Genomic DNA, 22,048 nt, shown 5'->3' with positions numbered 1-22,048 from the left:
TGCTGTGGCCAATTAGGGACAGTTATAAATAGGTCACTAGGTTGTGCAGCCAATGGCTGTGTCGAATACAACAGTGTTCTGCACTTCCTATACTAACAGGAACTAAAAAGCTAACAATTCCAGAATGGAATTATAGGAAAAGGGGACAAAATAAATAATGAAAGTATATTGCAGTTTTTTTTTTATTTATATAAGATTTATAATTTTAAATTACCATCTCAAAAGTGTTTAATGTCCATTTAATGATCTCATATTTCTGTATGTTCTTCTGTCTTAATTTATTTGTTAAAATGTTTTATAAAAAATAGCTGCTTAGAGAAGACATGATAGATGAGGACCTGCCAAATGTAAAACACAAAATAAAGAAAAAAAGTCCAGTAAAATAGTTTTGCATGAATACAGAAAAACAGAAAGAAGAAAATATACAGAAAAATCTCAGATAACCAGGAATTCCACCTTTAAATCCTTACTGGATGGGTGTCTAGACAAAAAAAATCCAAAACCACTTGATATCTTTCTTCAAATATTAATTCTTATTTTTTTTTTTAAGTTTTTAACTGATGCACAATGTTTGATTACAGTCTTTATATACTGCTTAGTTAATATTGTAATATTGATATCATTGTATTACATTTATGAAATCATTGGAGTGTCACACGTACATAAAAAATGATACCTGTGGTGCCAAATTAATTACAAACTACTGTTAATGTGTCCAAGTAGCTAAAAAGGCCAGGAACCACTGCTCTACATGATTAATTTCCCTTTAATCACAGAAGTATCACATAACTTATTTTGCATAAAAAATATAACCTTGCAAAAAGAATAAAATTCCTATTCCTAAGAGCCTAAAAAAATCATCTTCCTCTATATGGGGGAAGCTAAGCTGGGCCCACAACTATGTGAAATGCAAAAACCTCAACATCTTTTTCTTTCATGAATCAGATAGAGCACGTAAAAGTTAACAATTTACGTCTGTTATTTAAATTTCTTCATTCTCTAGGTTAAAAAAACGGTTTCATGTCCCTTTAAAGGGACACCTTGTAATTACAAGAATTGTATCCAATGTTCCAATAAATTGACATAGAGGGCCCAGGCACCTTATTTACTGAAAACAAAATTTATGCTTACCTGATGAAAAACATAATTTATGCTTACCTGATAAATTTATTTCTCTTGTGATGTATTGAGTCCACGGATTCATCCTTACTTGTGGGATATTCTCCTTCCCTACAGGAAGTGGCAAAGAGAGCACCCACAGCAGAGCTGTCTATATAGCTCCTCCCTTAGCTCCACCCCCAAGTCATTCGACCGAAGGCTAGGAAGAAAAAAGGAGAAACTATAGGGTGCAGTGGTGACTGAAAGTTTTAAAATAAAAATACATATGACTGTCTTAAAAAAAAAACAAAACCGGGCAGGCCGTGGACTCGATACATCACAAGAGAAATAAATTTATCAGGTAAGCATAAATTATGTTTTCTCTTGTAAGATGTATTGAGTCCACGGATTCATCCTTACTTGTGGGATACCAATACCAAAGCTTTAGGACACGGATGAAGGGAGGGACAAGACAGAGACCTTAAACGGAAGGTACCACTGCTTGTAGAACCTTTCTCCCAAAAATAGCCTCCGAAGAAGCAAAAGTATTGAATTTGTAAAATTTGGAAAAAGTATGAAGCGAAGACCAAGTCGCAGCCTTACAAATCTGTTCAACAGAAGCCTCATTTTTAAAAGCCAATGTGGAAACCACAGCTCTAGTAGAATGAGCAGTAATTCTTTCAGGAGGCTGCTGTCCAGCAGTCTCATAGGCCAAACGGATGATGCTTTTCAGCCAAAAGGAAAGAGAGGTAGCCGTAGCCCTTTGACCTCTTCGTTTACCAGAATAAAGAACAAACAATGAAGATGTTTGACGGAAATCTTTAGTTGCTTGTAAGTAAAACTTTAAAGCACGAACCACATCAAGATTGTGTAACAGACGTTCCTTCTTTGATGAAGGATTAGGACACAGAGAAGGAACAACAATCTCTTGATTGATATTCTTATTAGAAACAACCTTAGGAAGAAACCCAGGTTTAGTACGCAAAACCACCTTATCTGCATCGAAAACAAGGTAAGGGGAATCACATTGTGAAGCAGATAGCTCAGAAACTCTTCGAGCCGAAGAGATAGCTACTAAAAACAAAACTTTTCAAGATGAAGCTTAATATCTATGGAATGCATAGGTTCAAACGGAACCCCTTGAAGAACTTTAAGGACTAAGTTTAGGCTCCAAGGCGGAGCAACAGGCTTAAATACAGGCTTAATTCTGACCAAAGCCTGACTAAATGCTTGAACATCTGGGACATCTGCCAGACGTTTGTGTAGTAGAATAGACAAAGCAGATATTTGCCCTTTAAGGGAACTAGCTGATAATCCCTTCTCCAAACTTTCTTGGAGAAAAGACAATATTCTAGGAATCCTAATCTTACTCCATGAGTAACCTTTGGATTCACACCAATATAAGATATTTGCGCCAAATCTTATGATAGATCTTCCTGGTGACAGGCTTTCTAGCCTGAATCAGGGTATCAATGACCGACTCAGAGAAACCACGCTTTGATAGAATCAAGCGTTCAATCTCCATGCAGTCAGTCTCAGAGAAATTAGATTTGGATGCGTGAACGGACCTTGAATTAGAAGGTCCCGCCTCATTGGCAGAGTCCACGGTGGAACCAAGGACATGTCCACTAGGTCTGCATACCAAGTCCTGCGTGGCCACGCAGGTGCTATCAAAATCACTGAAGCTCTATCCTGCTTGATTCTGGCAACCAGATGTGGGAGGAGAGGAAACTATGAAAATACATAGGCCAGATTAAAGGACCAAGGCACTGCTAGAGCATCTATCAGTACCGCCTTGGGATCCCGGGACCTGGACCCGTAACAAGGAAGTTTGGCATTCTGACGGGACGCCATCAGATCCAATTCTGGTGTGCCCCATAGCTGAATCAGCTGGGCAAATACCTCCGGATGGAGTTCCCACTCCCCCGGATGAAAAGTCTGACGACTTAGGAAATCCGCCTCCCAGTTCTCTACTCCTGGGATGTGGATTGCTGAGAGATGGCAAGAGTGATCCTCTGCCCATAGGATTATTTTGGTTACCTCCATCATCGCTAGAGAACTCCTTGTTCCTCCTTGATGATTGATATAAGCTACAGTTGTGATGTTGTCCGACTGAAACCTGATGAATTTGGCCGCAGCAAGCTGAGGCCACACCTGAAGCGCATTGAATATCGCTCTCAGTTCTAGAATATTTATCGGAAGAAGAGATTCCTCCCAAGACCATAAGCCCTGTGCTTTCAGGGAGTTCCAGATTGCACCCCAGCCTAGCAGGCTGGCATCTGTCGTTACAATGAGCCACTCTGGCCTGCGGAAGTACATTCCCTGAGACAGGTGGTCCTGAGACAACCACCAGAGAAGAGAATCTCTGGTCTCCTGGTCCAGATGCAGTTGAGGAGACAAATCTGTAAAATCCCCATTCCAATGTTTGAGCATGCATAGTTGCAGTGGTCTGAGGTGTAGGCGGGCAAAAGGAACTATGTCCATTGCCGCTACCATGAGTCCGATTACCTCCATACACTGCGCCACTGATGGCCGAGGAATGGAATGAAGAGCTCGGCAAGTGGTTAAGAGTTTTGATTTTCTGACCTCCGTCAGAAATATTTTCATTTCTACCGAGTCTATCAGAGTCCCTAGGAAGGAAACTCTTGTAAGAGGGATGAGAGAACTCTTTTTTTATGTTCACCTTCCACCCGTGAGATCTCGGAAAAGCCAACACGATGTCAGTGTGAGACTTGGCTAGCTGGAAAGTCGACGCCTGAATTAAGATGTCGTCTAGATAAGGCGCCACTGCTATGCCCCGAGGACGTAGAACCGCCAGAAGGGACCATAGCACCTTTGTGAAAATTCTGGGAGCCGTGGCCAACCCGAAGGGAAGGGCCACAAACTGGTAATGCCTGTTTAGAAAGGCGAATCTGAGAAATTGATGATGATTTCTGTGAATAGGGATGTGTAGATACGCATCCTTTAAATCCACGGTAGTCATATATTGACCCTCCTGGATCAGAGGTAGAATAGTCCGAATAGTCTCCATCTTGAATGATGGAACTTTGAGGAACTTGTTTAGAATTTTGAGATCCAAGATTGGTCTGAAAGTTCCCTCTTTTTTGGGAACCACAAACAGGTTGGAGTAAAACCCTATTCCCTGTTCCTCTGGGCGGATCACCCCCATGGTATGTAGGTCTTCTACACAGCGTAAGAACGCCTCTCTCTTTGTCTGGTTTACAGACAATCGAGAAATGTGAAATCTCCCCCTTTGGAAGGGAGTCTTTGAATTCCAGAAGATATCCCTGGTACACAATCTCTAAAGCCCAGGGATCGTGAACATCTCTTGCCCAAGCCTGAGCGAAGAGAGAGAGAGTCTGCCCCCTAATAGATCCGGTCCCGGATCGGGGGCTATCCCTTCATGCTGTCTTAGAGGCAGCTGCAGGCTTCTTGGCCTGTTTACCCTTGTTCCAAGCCTGGTTAGGTCTGCAGACTGACTTGGATTGGGCAAAATCCAAACAATTAACCCCTTAATGGCAAAAGGGGTGCAGCAGAGGAAGCTGAAGCGGAACCACTCTTAAAGTTCCGAAAGGAACGAAAATTATTTTGTTTGGTCCTCATCTTATTTGATCTATCCTGAGGTAGGGCATGACCTTTCCCTCCAGTGATGTCTGAAATAATCTCTTTCAGTTCAGGCCCGAATAGGGTCTTTCCTTTGAAAGGGATGTTCAAAAGTCTAGATTTAGATGACACCTCAGCAGACCAGGACTTAAGCCATAACGCCCTGCGTGCTAAAATGGCAAAACCTGAATTCTTTGCCGCTAATTTAGCCAGTTGAAATGCGGCATCTGTAATAAAAGAATTAGCCAACTTAAGGGCCTTAATTCTGTCCATAATCTCCTCTAATGGAGTCTCCATCTGAAGAGCCTCTTCTAGAGCATCAAACCAGAAAGCAGCTGCAGTAGTTACAGGAACAATGCACGCAATAGGTTGGAGAGAAAAACCCTGATGAACAAAAATTTTCTTCAGGAGACCCTCTAATTTTTTTACCCATAGGGTCTTTGAAAGCACAACTGTCTTCGATAGGAATAGTACGCTTAGACAGAGTAGAAATAGCTCCCTCCACCTTAGGAACTGTCTGCCACGAGTCCCGCATGGTGTCAGATATGGGAAACATTTTCTTAAAAACAGGAGGGGGAGGGAACGGAATACCTGGTCTATCCCACTCCTTAGTAATAATATTCACAATCCTCTTAGGGACTGGAAAACATCAGTGTAAACAGGAACCTCTAAGTATTTATCCATTTTACACAATTTCTCTGGAACCACTATAGGGTCACAATCATCTAGAGTCGCTAATACCTCCCTGAGCAATAAGCGGAGGTGTTCAAGCTTAAATTTAAAGGCCGTCATATCAGAATCTGTCTGAGGAAGCGTCTTTCCTGAATCAGAAATTTCTCCCTCAGATAACAAATCCCTCACCCCTACTTCAGAGCATTGTGAGGGCATATCAGATACGGCTACTAAAGCGTCAGACGGCTTAGCATTTTTCCTAAACCCAGAGCTGTCCCGCTTTCCTTGTAAACCAGGCAGTTTAGATAAAACCTCTGTGAGGGTTATATTCATAACTGTGGCCATGTCTTGTAAAGTAAAAGAATTTGACGCACTAGAGGTACTTGGCGTCACTTGTGCGGGCGTTACTGGTTGTGACACTTGGGGAGAGCTAGATGGCGAACCCTCATTTACTTCTGACTGAGAATCATCTATTGCTCTATTTTTAAGTGCTAATATATGTTCTTTATAGTTTATAGACATATCAGTACAATTGGGACACATTCTAAGAGGGGGTTCCACAATGGCTTCCAAACATATTGAACAAGGATTTTCCTTGGTGTCAGACATGTTAAACAGGCTAGTAATGTAACAAGCAAGCTTGGAAAACACTGTAATCAAAGTAAAGAACACTTAGAATTAAAACGGTACTGTGCCTTTAAGAGAAAAAAAGCTGCACAAATTCTGCAAAACAGTGTAAAAAAGCAGTAAACTTAACGAAATTTTTACAGTAACATCATAAAGCCTTAGTAACTTTGCACAGCTATGCAAATAAACAATTAACCCCTTAATGGCAAAACCGGATTGAAAAAACATAAAAACCGGTAAAAAGGACTTTCAGTACCTTGCCACAGCTCTGCTGTGGCTCCTACCTGCCCTTCAGAACGATTTGTGGGGAAAAAAACTTCTTTTACAGCCCTCAAACACAGCAGGAACCTCTGGAGAAGCAGTTAGATGTCTCTGAGTAAAAGAAACTGCGCAACTGAGGCGCGAAAATAGGCCCCTCCCAGCTCACTCGATGTTTTGAGGCCTATCAGAAAAACACCAGAGTGTCTCTTAATTAACCATGTGGTTTAAAACACCCAAAAACAAGCCACAATGACCCCTTTAGTCCCTTCAAAAAAAAACGTTATAATTGCATCATTTACTGAATAAACAAAAAACGTTTTTCCTAACAGTGTCACCAGTAATTAATAAGCCCTTCATGCAAGCTGAAATTCCTATCCAAGTGTCTGAATACAGCTTACCCTTCCCTCATGGGAATATTGCCAGCCTTTTCTAGAATTAACACAGTCTGTCTAGAAAAATATAGACTGAACATACCTCATATGCAGCGTAGCATGCACACCGTTCCCCCAACTGAAGTTTTCCTGTACTCTTCAGCCCTTGTGAGAACAGCAGTGGATCTTAGTTACAAAGTGCTAAGATCATCATCCTCCCTGCAGAAATCTTCATCCCTTTTCTGCTAGAGAGTAAATAGTACACACTGGCACCATTTAAAATAACAAACTTTGGCTTGAGAAAATAAAAAACTAACATTTTTGTCACCACACTCGCTCTGCACTTCCTAGTACTTAGAGTAGGCAAAGAGAATGACTGGGGGGTGGAGCTAAGGGAGGAGCTATATAGACAGCTCTGCTGTGGGTGCTCTCTTTGCCACTTCCTGTAGGGAAGGAGAATATCCCACAAGTAAGGTTTAATCCGTGGACTAGATACATCTTACAAGAGAAATGAGGTGCAAACTAGAACTCCCGCCACAAAAATAAAACTATGAAAATTTAGTAAAAATGGGCGAGTCTCATTGACTCACCACCATGAAACAAATTAATTAATCAATCAAGAATGCATAAAACAGAATTTATGTTTACCTGATAAATTTCTTTCTCCAACGGTGTGTCCGGTCCACGGCGTCATCCTTACTTGTGGGATATTCTCTTCCCCAACAGGAAATGGCAAAGAGCCCAGCAAAGCTGGTCACATGATCCCTCCTAGGCTCCGCCTACCCCAGTCATTCGACCGACGTTAAGGAGGAATAATAGCATAGGAGAAACCATATGGTACCGTGGTGACTGTAGTTAAAGAAAATAAATTATCAGACCTGATTAAAAAACCAGGGCGGGCCGTGGACCGGACACACCGTTGGAGAAAGAAATTTATCAGGTAAACATAAATTCTGTTTTCTCCAACATAGGTGTGTCCGGTCCACGGCGTCATCCTTACTTGTGGGAACCAATACCAAAGCTTTAGGACACGGATGAAGGGAGGGAGCAAATCAGGTCACCTAAATGGAAGGCACCACGGCTTGCAAAACCTTTCTCCCAAAAATAGCCTCAGAAGAAGCAAAAGTATCAAACTTGTAAAATTTGGTAAAAGTGTGCAGTGAAGACCAAGTCGCTGCCCTACATATCTGATCAACAGAAGCCTCGTTCTTGAAGGCCCATGTGGAAGCCACAGCCCTAGTGGAATGAGCCGTGATTCTTTCGGGAGGCTGCCGTCCGGCAGTCTCGTAAGCCAATCTGATGATGCTTTTAATCCAAAAAGAGAGAGAGGTAGAAGTTGCTTTTTGACCTCTCCTTTTACCTGAATAAACAACAAACAGGGAAGATGTTTGTCTAAAATCCTTTGTAGCATCTAAATAGAATTTTAGAGCGCGAACAACATCCAAATTGTGCAACAAGCGTTCCTTCTTTGAAACTGGTTTCGGACACAGAGAAGGTACGATAATCTCCTGGTTAATGTTTTTGTTAGAAACAACTTTTGGAAGAAAACCAGGTTTAGTACGTAAAACCACCTTATCTGCATGGAACACCAGATAAGGAGGAGAACACTGCAGAGCAGATAATTCTGAAACTCTTCTAGCAGAAGAAATTGCAACTAAAAACAAAACTTTCCAAGATAATAACTTAATATCAACGGAATGTAAGGGTTCAAACGGAACCCCCTGAAGAACTGAAAGAACTAAATTGAGACTCCAAGGAGGAGTCAAAGGTTTGTAAACAGGCTTGATTCTAACCAGAGCCTGAACAAAGGCTTGAACATCTGGCACAGCTGCCAGTTTTTTGTGAAGTAACACCGACAAGGCAGAAATCTGTCCCTTCAGGGAACTTGCCGATAATCCTTTTTCCAATCCTTCTTGAAGGAAGGATAGAATCCTAGGAATCTTAACCTTGTCCCAAGGGAATCCTTTAGATTCACACCAACAGATATATTTTTTCCAAATTTTATGGTAAATCTTTCTAGTTACAGGCTTTCTGGCCTGAACAAGAGTATCGATAACAGAATCTGAGAAACCTCGCTTCGATAAAATCAAGCGTTCAATCTCCAAGCAGTCAGCTGGAGTGAAACCAGATTCGGATGTTCGAACGGACCCTGAACAAGAAGGTCTCGTCTCAAAGGTAGCTTCCAAGGTGGAGCCGATGACATATTCACCAGATCTGCATACCAAGTCCTGCGTGGCCACGCAGGAGCTATCAAGATCACCGACGCCCTCTCCTGATTGATCCTGGCTACCAGCCTGGGGATGAGAGGAAACGGCGGGAACACATAAGCTAGTTTGAAGGTCCAAGGTGCTACTAGTGCATCCACTAGAGCCGCCTTGGGATCCCTGGATCTGGACCCGTAGCAAGGAACTTTGAAGTTCTGACGAGAGGCCATCAGATCCATGTCTGGAATGCCCCAAAGTTGAGTGACTTGGGCAAAGATTTCCGGATGGAGTTCCCACTCCCCCGGATGCAATGTCTGACGACTCAGAAAATCCGCTTCCCAATTTTCCACTCCCGGGATGTGGATAGCAGACAGGTGGCAGGAGTGAGACTCCGCCCATAGAATGATCTTGGTCACTTCTTCCATCGCTAGGGAACTCCTTGTTCCCCCCTGATGGTTGATATACGCAACAGTCGTCATGTTGTCTGATTGAAACCGTATGAACTTGGTCCTCGCTAGCTGAGGCCAAGCCTTGAGAGCATTGAATATCGCTCTCAGTTCCAGAATATTTATCGGTAGAAGAGATTCTTCCCGAGACCAAAGACCCTGAGCTTTCAGGGATCCCCAGACCGCGCCCCAGCCCATCAGACTGGCGTCGGTCGTGACAATGACCCACTCTGGTCTGTGGAATGTCATCCCTCGTGACAGGTTGTCCAGGGACAGCCACCAACGGAGTGAGTCTCTGGTCCTCTGATTTACTTGTATCTTTGGAGACAAGTCTGTATAGTCCCCATTCCACTGACTGAGCATGCACAGTTGTAACGGTCTTAGATGAATGCGCGCAAAAGGAACTATGTCCATTGCCGCTACCATCAACCCGATCACTTCCATGCACTGAGCTACGGAAGGAAGAGGAACGGAATGAAGTATTCGACAAGAGTCCAGGAGCTTTGTCTTTCTGGCCTCTGTTAGAAAAATCCTCATTTCTGAGGAGTCTATAATTGTTCCCAAGAAGGGAACCCTTGTTGACGGGGATAGAGAACTCTTTTCCACGTTCACTTTCCAGCCGTGCGATCTGAGAAAGGCCAGGACGATGTCCGTGTGAGCCTTTGCTCGAGGGAGGGACGACGCTTGAATTAGAATGTCGTCCAGGTAAGGTACTACTGCAATGCCCCTTGGTCTTAGCACAGCTAGAAGGGACCCTAGTACCTTTGTGAAAATCCTTGGAGCAGTGGCTAATCCGAAAGGAAGCGCCACGAACTGGTAATGTTTGTCCAGGAAAGCAAACCTTAGGAACCGATGATGTTCCTTGTGGATAGGAATATGTAGATACGCATCCTTTAAATCCACCGTGGTCATGAATTGACCTTCCTGGATGGAAGGAAGGATAGTTCGAATGGTTTCCATCTTGAAAGATGGGACCTTGAGAAATTTGTTTAAGATCTTGAGATCTAGGATTGGTCTGAATGTTCCCTCTTTTTTGGGAACTATGAACAGATTGGAGTAGAACCCCATCCCTTGTTCTCTCAATGGAACAGGATGAATCACTCCCATTTTTAACAGGTCTTCTACGCAAAGTAAGAACGCCTGTCTTTTTATGTGGTCTGAAGACAACTGAGACCTGTGGAACCTTCCCCTTGGGGGAAGTCCCTTGAATTCCAGAAGATAACCCTGGGAGACTATTTCTAGCGCCCAAGGATCCAGAACATCTCTTGCCCAAGCCTGAGCGAAGAGAGAGAGTCTGCCCCCCACCAGATCCGGTCCCGGATCGGGGGCCGATATTTCATGCTGTCTTGGTAGCAGTGGCAGGTTTCTTTGCCTGCTTTCCCTTGTTCCAGCCTTGCATTGGTCTCCAAGCTGGCTTGGCCTGAGAAGTATTACCTTCTTGCTTAGAGGACGTAGCACCTTGGGCTGGTCCGTTTTTACGAAAGGGACGAAAATTAGGTCTATTTTTTGCCTTGAAAGGCCGATCCTGAGGAAGGGCATGGCCCTTACCCCCAGTGATATCAGAGATAATCTCTTTCAAGTCAGGACCAAACAGCGTTTTCCCCTTGAAAGGAATGTTTAGTAGCTTGTTCTTGGAAGACGCATCAGCCGACCAAGATTTCAACCAAAGCGCTCTGCGCGCCACAATAGCAAACCCAGAATTCTTAGCCGCTAACTTAGCCAATTGCAAAGAGGCGTCAAGAGTGAAAGAATTAGTCAATTTGAGAGCATTGACTCTGTCCATAATCTCCTCATAAGGAGGCGAGTCACTATCGAGCACCTTAATCAGTTCATCAAACCAGAAATATGCGGCTGTAGTGACAGGGACAATGCATGAAATGGGTTGTAGAAGGTAACCCTGCTGAACAAACATCTTTTTAAGCAAACCTTCTAATTTTTTATCCATAGGATCTTTGAAAGCACAACTATCCTCTATGGGAATAGTGGTGCGTTTGTTTAAAGTAGAAACCGCTCCCTCGACCTTGGGGACTGACTGCCATAAGTCCTTTCTGGGGTCGACCATAGGAAACAATTTTTTAAATATGGGGGGAGGGACGAAAGGAATACCGGGCCTTTCCCATTCTTTATTAACAATGTCCGCCACCCGCTTGGGTATAGGAAAAGCTTCTGGGAGCCCCGGCACCTCTAGGAACTTGTCCATTTTACATAGTTTCTCTGGGATGACCAAATTTTCACAATCATCCAGAGTGGATAATACCTCCTTAAGCAAAATGCGGAGATGTTCCAATTTAAATTTAAAAGTAATCACATCAGATTCAGCCTGCTGAGAAATATTCCCTAAATCAGTAATTTCTCCCTCAGACAAAACCTCCCTGGCCCCCTCAGATTGGGTTAGGGGCCCTTCAGAGATATTAATATCAGCGTCGTCATGCTCTTCAGTAACTAAAACAGAGCATCCACGCTTACGCTGAACAGGGTTCATTTTGGCTAAAATGTTTTTGACAGAATTATCCATTACAGCCGTTAATTGTTGCATAGTAAGGAGTATTGGCGCGCTAGATGTACTAGGGGCCTCCTGAGTGGGCAAGACTCGTGTAGACGAAGGAGGGAATGATGCAGTACCATGCTTACTCCCCTCACTTGAGGAATCATCTTGGGCATCATTGTCATTATCACATAAATCACATTTATTTAAATGAATAGGAATTCTGGCTTCCCCACATTCAGAACACAGTCTATCTGGTAGTTCAGACATGTTAAACAGGCATAAACTTGATAAGAAAGTACAAAAAACGTTTTGAAATAAAACCGTTACTGTCACTTTAAATTTTAAACTGAACACACTTTATTACTGCAATTGCGAAAAAACATGAAGGAATTGTTCAAAATTCACCAAACTTTCACCACAGTGTCTTAAAGCCTTGAAAATATTGCACACCAAATTTGGAAGCTTTAACCCTTAAAATAACGGAACCGGAGCCGTTTTAAGCTTTAACCCCTTTACAGTCCCTGGTATCTGCTTTGCTGAGACCCAACCAAACCCAAGGGGAATACGATACCAAATGATGCCTTCAGAAGTCTTTTATAAGTATCAGAGCTCCTCTCACATGCGACTGCATGCCATGCCTCTCAAAAACAAGTGCGCAACACCGGCGCGAAAATGAGACTCTGCCTATGCTTTGGGAAAGCCCCTAAAGAATAAGGTGTCTAAAACAGTGCCTGCCGATTATTATTATATCAAAATACCCAGAATAAATGATTCCTCAAGGCTAAATAAGTGTTAATATCAATCGATTTAGCCCAAAAAATGTCTACAGTCTAAATAAGCCCTTGTGAAGCCCTTATTTACAATCGTAATAAACATGGCTTACCGGATCCCATAGGGAAAATGACAGCTTCCAGCATTACATCGTCTTGTTAGAATGTGTCATACCTCAAGCAGCAAAGACTGCAAACTGTTCCCCCAACTGAAGTTAATGCTCTCAACAGTCCTGTGTGGAACAGCCATGGATTTTAGTTACGGTTGCTAAAATCATTTTCCTCATACAAACAGAATTCTTCATCTCTTTTCTGTTTCTGAGTAAATAGTACGTACCAGCACTATTTGAAAATAACAAACTCTTGATTGAATAATGAAAAACTACAGTTAAACACTAAAAAACTCTAAGCCATCTCCGTGGAGATGTTGCCTGTACAACGGCAAAGAGAATGACTGGGGTAGGCGGAGCCTAGGAGGGATCATGTGACCAGCTTTGCTGGGCTCTTTGCCATTTCCTGTTGGGGAAGAGAATATCCCACAAGTAAGGATGACGCCGTGGACCGGACACACCTATGTTGGAGAAATTTTGTTTTCTTTCATAAGGTGGTGAGAATCCATGATAAATTACTCCTTGGAACTAATACCCAAGCTGTAGAATCCACAAGTAATTTGGGTGGTACAAACCATTTTTTGAAAAGGCAAGCTCTAATTTCAAGGCATTGCTGCCTGGAGGACTTTACTACGAAAAGCCACTTGCGAAGAAGCAAAACAAACATGACCTTGTTGGTGCGTGCCAAATTGTTAAATAGAAGCCTAGTTTTGAAAATCTACAAGGAGGAAACCGATCTAGTAGAATGGGCTGTAATGCGTCTTGAGAGACCTTTCCCACCTCAAAGTAAGCCTTAAGAATCAAGAGTTTGAGTCAATTAGCTAATGAAATGGCTGTGGCCTATTGGCCTTTATGTGAAAAAAGTAAAAGATTATTGTCTGAAACCTTTAGTAGCTCGTAAGTAGAATTGTAATGCTCTCACTTCTTCTAAATTATGTTATAGCCTTTCTTTAGAATATTGTGAATTAGGAAAAAAGAGAACTAACTAGAATCTCCGGATTGAGGTTATCTGAAGAAACCATCTTTGGTAAAAAAAATCTAATTTAGTTCTTAAAACTAAGACTGGTATGGGCCACTGCTGTGACATTGTTAGATTGGAAACACAGATAAGTCTCTTTTTTCAGAAGAGGCCAGATCTGAAGGGCTCTGAAGATAGCATGGAGTTCCATGACATTTAATGGTAAACTTGCCTCCAGAGGGGACCAAACTCCCTTTGTTCTTCTGTATCCTCATACTGGACCCCAACCTGAGAGACTTCCCAAGTAGGGCGGACAAATGATGCCCCCAGAGAAATAGACTAGAGAGCTATCCACCAGGCTAGAGATTCTTTTATTGCAGAATCCCTTGAGAAAGCGGAGAGTAGACCTTGCACCACTAGCTTATTATGCAAAGATAAAGAGATCTCATGTTAAACCGAGCAAATGAAAAAGTATGTGATGCTGCAATCATCAGACCTAGCCCTTCCATACAAAGGGCTAGTGTAGGGTTGGAAATTGACTCAAACTTAGATCTCCTTTGATATAAAAAATAAGGTCTCATGGACATTGAATCTATAATAACTCCTAGGAAAGAGAGTCTGAGTTCTAGATCCTAAACACAGACGAAAAAAGTGAAAGCATTAACAGGTTCCATTGGAACATGGAACAGAAGAAACCTTCCCCTGGAAGTCCTAGACCCATTCTGTATCTGTGAGAAACTAGGTTTAGAACCCAAGGATCTTGAAAAGACAGACCAGGCCTTCAAAAAAAAAGTTTTAAAAGAATAGCACACCAAAAGGGATTGAGTACTCTATGAGTTTTGGGAATCTTTGCCTCCTCCTAGTGGCCAGGAGTTAAATCTCAGGAGTAATGGATCATGTATTCTCACCACCTTATGAGAGAAATACTGGAGTTTTTCAATGGCCATACTTCCACTACCACTTGCCTTATTTGGAGGAGACAGTTTGGAATCAAACTGTTTTATGTCCCTTTTAAGTACACCTGTGCTATCCAGACACAAGAAGTACTATTACACAAGCGATATTTAAATAATGTTTGGCAACATTTTAAATTGTAAGCCATATTATTGTAGCATGTATACTACAGAAGGGGCAAGGGCATTGCTATTGCTTATGGGAGAATTGGTTACTACCTGTCCTGTGCAGTAAAGAAGGAAATTTACACTGTTAACTGTTCTACCTGGATTTGGATTCAGCATTTATTATTTCTATGCATGTACATTTTGAAATATGGTTTGGATAAACCAGATATTTGGAATTCAAAGAGAGTTCAATATTTGTTCCCATATGAAAAATTATCTATGCACAGTTTTGCAATTAGGCACTGGCACAGGTGTTAAACAGCACTAATGTGTGTTATTCTTCGCAAATGAAGAGTCGTTAGGAGTTAATTTGTGTTGCTATTAATAGCAAAAATAACTAAGCAGCTGACAAGTGACAAGCCCATGACAGTCTGTACTAGCATCAGGCAATCATTCTGCCTTAGTCACACAAATAAACACTTTAGCCCAGTGCGTGGTGGCTATAACACCCTATGCGCTCTGTGCCATCGTTAGGAGAGCAGCTATGCTTCATTTCCATAGCATTTATACCATGTTAGGTATTCATTTACTCTCTTTGGTCCAGTATTGCACGAATACATAGGAAAAACAGATTCTCATGATAAATAAGAACCAACCAAATAATACATTTTTTTTCATAGGACACTTTGCTACAGGCCTAGCTAAATTGCTTTAGAACAAATCTGCTTTTAACAAAAAACTATGGGTTAACTATTTTAAAATCTGAAATCAGTATTAACAGATACAAATTCCTTATCCTGGGATTTAGTCTCACTAACCATAATCAGAAGTAACTACCTAAAGAGGAGGTATAATGTTGCTTGATATGCATCATTATGTGTTAGAAGCAATATTGTGATTGTGAACACCTTGTTGTTTACTTATGTGTTCCAGCCATTTTGGCTATTTTACGGGTTGTTTAAGAATATGAATGTGTGGTAAGAAGCGAGGGGTGTGTAGACTGCTGGAATGGGGAAGGTGAGCATCTATTTTACATTTAATTTACTCTCATTAAAGTTTAATGTGCACAAGTTTCCTTTTGTAGGTGATTCACTAGAATGATTGAGGCAAAATAAATTGACATAACATTTTAGATATTTGAAAGATGTACATCCTTGATTCCTTGAATGAGCTGGACATGGGAACATTACTGTAGTATTAAATCATTCATTCAACAAGGAATGTGTGTTTCATGTCAAATTAGAAATTGCAAAAAGTGGACAGAATATAGAAATATTGGTAAGTTCATCTCGCAGTATAGTTTTATTCTAAACATACTGTCTGCATATGTACCTTTTTCCCAGGGTTCATGTTATTAAAGGGAAAGTAAACACTAAATAAATGCTAGATGGAATGATGCATTCAAAGAAAATAACTTGTAGATGTATTTTTTAAAGTTTCGTTAGATGTTTAAATAGTGACAAAATAAGTGTAAATTTTTAGTGTCTATAAAACAATGGGTGCTGCCATATTGTAACTTAGGTCACTTTCTCTACTGCTGGCCAATTAGGGACAGTTATAATTAGGTCCCTAGAGTGTTCAGCAAATGGCTGTACAGAATATAACAGTGTTCTGCACTTCCACATCTAACAGGAACTGTAAAGCTCAAAATTTCAGAATGGAATTACAGGAAAAGGGGACAAAATAAATAATGAAACTATATTGCAGAGTTGTTTTTATATATAAGATTAATCATTTTATATTACAATCTCAAGGTGTTTAATGTCCCTTTAAGTACTGCTCTATGATTTTCAAAAACAAAACCAGAAAAAAAAAAGTTTTTGTTCTTTTAACTAAGACACCACCCCAAAACTGAACTTTTGTGCTGTGTATTTCATTATAAATTTTAAGTTATCATGGAGGTCTCTGTGGTCTCTCTTCTGTGAACTAGGGGTAACTGAAGTGATAAACCTGAAGAAGTAACATGTGACATTAATTTTCTAATTAAAGGGGGGCCGAGGACATTGGGAGGGACCTATTTAGTGCAAGTACCATGCTACGGGGTAACCCAATAAATAAAAAACTGATTAATATAAATGTGATCAGCCGATATATAGAAATAATAAAGACAAACAGAATAAAAAAGCATCTATAATTGCAAGGATTAGAGTGACATATGCCATATACATTAAATTTGTGATGTGCCCTAGTACATTACCAATATTGGCTCTCCTTTTGATTTCCTTCCTTCTATTGGCAAACCAGTTATATACTTTCAAGGATGTGACTCTTTCCAGATCAGAGAGCTTCTTGCCTAAAAAACATACAAGCAATAATCATTCAGCAGACATTGTGGCACAACAGACAGAAACTCTTGTATCATAGCAGCCCACATAAGAGACTCAGGGCCTGATATTCAGTCTCGTCAGTACATTGAGACCCTTAAACATTTTTAGAAACACAAATTTTATCTTGAGAAATGTTTATGTTGCTATGTAGTGTTCTTTATGTGAAACCGAGAATCCTACATTACAATATAAGGTCTAAAAAAAAATCCTGAAGATTTCGTGTGATTTCTCTCTCTGCCGGCGAGGTTTTGCATATCAGGCCCACAGTGAGAAAGACAAAATGGATTAATTTTCTGCAAATCCTTACTAGAAAAGAGCGTAACCTACATATATACAGTTACAACCATGCTCTAATACTAGCTTGCTAAAATTACATCAGGTTATAAATAAGTAAAAAAAATTAAATAAATTATACGTTTTTATTTATATAGTAGTGAAATTGCTCTTTAAAGGGACACTCAAGTCAAAATTAAACTGTCATGATTAAGATAGGGCAGACAATTTAAAAACAACTTTCAAAAGTACTTCCATTAACAAAATGTGCACAGTCTTTTTATATTTACACTTTTTGAGTCACCAACTCCTATTGGAATTCACAGAATATATATGCATTTTTGATTGGCTGATGGCAGTCATATGGTGCAGTGAGAGCAGAAATAGACATAACTAAAATTAGTCTGAACTTTAAATGAGAAGTAGATTTTTTCTGACAAAGTGCTGTTGCATTGTCTTTTTATCATGCATGTGTTAATTATGCAACTCTACTGTATTTACTGGTCCTTTAAAAGGGACATAAAAGTGTTAAAGGGACAGTCAACACTTCCGTTAACTTTATTTTATATTGAAAAATAAAAACCGAAGATCCGCCTGCACTATACCCCTTCTGCCTTGCCGCCTTGCTTCTGTACTAATCACTGTCGCTAACTTCTCTAATACCGGGTAAATATGGCAGCCAAACTCCCCCCACCGTTATGTAGCTGCCTTCTTCTTCAAATGATCAGCAAATCAGAATCCAATCCTCGGTCAGAAATTGCAAGCGCGTGCAATTTCTGACCGAGGATTGGATTCTGATTTGCTGATCATTCGAAGAAGGCAGCTACGTAACGGTGGGGGGAGTTCGGCTGCCATATTTACCCGGTATTAGAGAAGTTAGCGACAGTGATTAGTACAGAAGCAAGGCGGCAAGGCAGAAGGGGTATAGTGCAGGCGGATCTTTGGTTTTTATTTTTCAATATAAAATAATGTTAACGGAAGTGTTGACTGTCCCTTTAAAGTATTTTATTACTGCACTATATTCTGTAAATAACTATTTGTTTAACCTGTTCTTTGCCAAGTTTTATTCCACTTACACAGCTGTTTCTGTTTCAGTTAATGATTTAAATTCAACCTACATATTACATTGATTAGCACCTGTTTGGTATACTTGTTTAATCATGCACCTGGTTACATGCCTACAAAATCCCTGACTTTGCACAAGTGTATCTAGAAGAATTTATGTTGTTTTGAAGGCAAAGGTTGGCCACAAAAAAACAGAATTTATGCTTACCTGATAAATTTCTTTCTTTTGCGATGTACCAAGTCCACGGATTCATCCTAACTTGTGGGATATTGTCCTTCCTGACAGGAAGTAGCAAAGAGAGCACCACAGCAGAGCTGTCTATATAGCTCCCCTCTTAACTCCACCCCCCAGTCATTCGACCGAAGGCCATGGAAGAAAAGGAGAAACTATAAGGTGCAGAGGTGACTGAGGTTTACATAAAAAATACTATCTGTCTTGAATAGACAGGGCGGGCCGTGGACTCGGTACATCGCAAAAGAAAGAAATTTATCAGGTAAGCATAAATTCTGTTTTCTTTTGCAAGATGTACAGAGTCCACAGATTCATCCTAACTTGTGGGATACCAATACCAAAGCTTTAGGACACGGATGAAGGGAGGGACAAGACAGGAACCTAAACGGAAGGCACCACTGCTTGCAAAACCTCTCTCCCAAAAATAGCCTTCGAAGAAGCAAAAGTATCAAATTTGTAAAATTTGGAAAAGGTATGAAGCGAAGACCAAGTCGCAGCCTTACAAATCTGTTCAACAGAAGCATCATTTTTAAAAGCCCATGTGGAAGCCACCGCTCTAGTAGAGTGAGCTGTAATTCTTTCAGGAGACTGCTGTCCAGCAGTCTCATAAGCCTAACGGATGATGCTTTTCAGCCAAAAGGAAAGAGAGGTAGCCGTAGCCTTTTGACCTCTACGCTTTCCAGCATAAACAACAAACAAAGAAGATGATTGGCGATAATCTTTGGTTGCCTGCAAATAAAACTTCAAGGCACGAACCACGTCCAAGTTGTGCAACAGACGGTCCTTCTTAGAAGAAGGATTAGGACACAGAGAAGGAACAACAATTTCCTGATTGATATTCCTGTTAGAAACAACCTTAGGGAGGAACCCAGGTTTGGTAGGCAAAACCACCTTAGCATGGAAAACAAGATAAGGCGAGTCACATTGTAATGCAGATAGTTCAGAAACTCTTCGAGCTGAAGAGATAGCAACTCGAAATAGAACTTTCCAAGATAGAAGCTTAATATCTATGGAATGCATGGGTTCAAACAGAACCCCCTGAAGAACTAAATTGAGACTCCATGGCGGAGCAACAGGTTTAAACACAGGCTTAATTCTAACTAAAAGCCTGACAAAAAGCCAGAACGTCTGGGACATCTGCCAGAAGCTTGTGCAACAGAATAGACAAAGCAGTTTAACACCTCTTCTCTTTACCCTTCCTGCTTAGAGCCAGCAAAAAGAATGACTGGGGGGTGGAGTTAAGGGGGGAGCTATATAGACAGCTCTGCTGTGGTGCTCTCTTTGCTACTTCCTGTCAGTAAAGACAATATCCCACAAGTTAGGATGAATCCGTGGACTCGGTACATCTTGCAAAAGAAATATTGATTTGATTTAGATTTTTACTTCTGTTCACTTTGCAATTTGTTAACCTATTGAGTGCTAACGACGGCTCTGAGCCGTCACAGAGTTTACAACTCTGGTGCCAACGACGGCTCAGAGCCGTCGCTAGCACTCTCCCACCTTGAGGGAGATCTGGGGGCTCGCGATCGGGCCTGCATAGTGACAGGCATCGCCGTGGCTTAACGTTACGCGCGGTGACGTCAAGCGCAATGAAGTGATGACGTCACTGCGCAACTTTATTTATACTTAAAAATGTTAAGTATAGGAGCAGGGGGCATGCTGCTTAGAAGCCTGTAAGTCAGGCATCTAAGCAGCTACAGACCACCAAGACCCACCGGTGGAAAGGTAATCGCATAAACAGTGTAAGTATTGGGGATCTGTAAAAAAAAAAAAAAAAGTTGGAACATTTTTTTCAAAAAAATTAAAAAAAAAAAAAAAAAAAAACTTAAAAAAGCTTAGCACCCAGGTGGGAAAGTGCTTAGCACTCAAAGGGTTAAATGATAAAAATAAACTATTAACATGTTTTAAAGGGACACTAAACCCAATTTATTTCTTTCATGATTCAGATAGAGCATGCAATTTTAAGCAACTTTCTAATGTACTCCTATTATCAAATTTTCTTTGTTCTCTTGCTGTCTTTATTTAAAAAGCAGAAATGTAAAGCTTAGAAGCCGGCCCATTTTAGGTTCAGCACCCTGGATAGCACTTGCTTATTGGTGGCTACATTTAGCCAACAACTGCAAAACAATGCACTTTATACTAACTTTATGACTAGCCTTGTTGTCTGTGACTGAAACCCAGATTGACTCCTCCAAATAAAGCAAATGGTGGGTGGAGTTTGGCTAGTAAGAAATAAATGCAGTAAAATAGATGTTAATTTTGTTTTAAAAACAATTAGACGTGGCCGACAGAAATGTCTTGTAATTCATTTCTCTGCCTTAAAAGGACCAATAAATAAATAGGACTGAATGATCAACAAATGCATAGTAAGGAGACAAGTCAAGAATACTCTGAATTTCAAGAGCAGTGGATTTTTTTTCTGACAAATTTCAAAGTTCCCTTCTATTTCTGTCCCCTGTATCATGTGACAGTCATCAACCAATCCCAGACTTATATGCGTATACACTGTGAAGTCTTGAACATGCTCAGTAGGAGTTGCTACGCCAATTGGATGGAGGAAGCAAATTGGAAAGTGTATTTTAGGTTGCATGTTCTATCTGAATCATGCACATTTTCATTTTGTTAATGCAGAAACTCAAATGCAGGTCCTGATTAGCTAAATCACTGAAGCGAATTAAAAGTCATAGTGGAGCTATCAATCTGTATAAGAAACAAGTTGTATTTATCAAACAATTCTGTGAACTTAAATGCAAATGATATTTAGTTTTGTAGGATCAGGTTATATTTTGCAAATAAATAAATAAAAAAACCTTTGCTTTTTTGAAAGATGAAAGTGAACAAAACTATAATGAAACATAAAAATACGACAAAAACAAACACTGTCCTAAACAAAATGTGACAGAACAGAAGATAATTATTCTCAAGAACGTTTAAAGGGACACTGAACCCAATTTTTTTCTTTTGTAATTCAGAAAGAGCATGCAATTTTAAGCAACTTTCTAATTTACTCCTATTATCAATTTTTCTTCGTTCTCTTGCTATCATTATTTGAAAAAGAAGGCATCTAAGCTTTTTTTTGGTTTCAGTACTCTGGATAGCACTTTTTTATTGGTGGATGAATTTATCCACCAATCAGCAAGGACAACCCAGGTTGTTCACCAAAAATGGGCCGGCATCTAAACTTACATTCTTGCATTCCAAATAAAGATACCAAGAGAATGAAGAACATTTGATAATAGGAGTAAATTAGAAAGTTGCTTAAAATTTCATGCTCAATCTGAATCACAAAAGAAAACTTTTGGGTACAGTGTCCCTTTAAGGAGAGTTACAGATATATTTTGTTAAAGGGACATGGATATTACACTTTCATGATTCTGACACACCAAGCAATTAAAACAAATACATATATATATTTGCTATTGACAAATTGACTTATTTCTGTTAGTCTTTTTGGTACTTGGTCTGTGTAGAAATGCTTTAAA

General features: G+C 40.5%; 1 protein-coding gene across 1 annotated transcript in view; it reads right to left on the bottom strand.

The window, feature by feature from the left end:
- Positions 1–22,048, bottom strand: part of HMBOX1 (homeobox containing 1) — a 397,982-nt gene that overhangs the window by 12,188 nt on the left and 363,746 nt on the right. Inside the window, exon 8 of the mRNA XM_053709533.1 lies at positions 16,867–16,962. Within this exon, the coding sequence (XP_053565508.1) occupies positions 16,867–16,962 (96 nt within the window). The remainder of the gene's footprint in view (positions 1–16,866; positions 16,963–22,048) is intronic.

The sequence above is a fragment of the Bombina bombina genome, chromosome 4 (genome assembly GCF_027579735.1).
Source record: "Bombina bombina isolate aBomBom1 chromosome 4, aBomBom1.pri, whole genome shotgun sequence".
NCBI lineage: Eukaryota > Metazoa > Chordata > Amphibia > Anura > Bombinatoridae > Bombina > Bombina bombina.
This window is presented reverse-complemented; position numbering and strand designations above follow the sequence as displayed.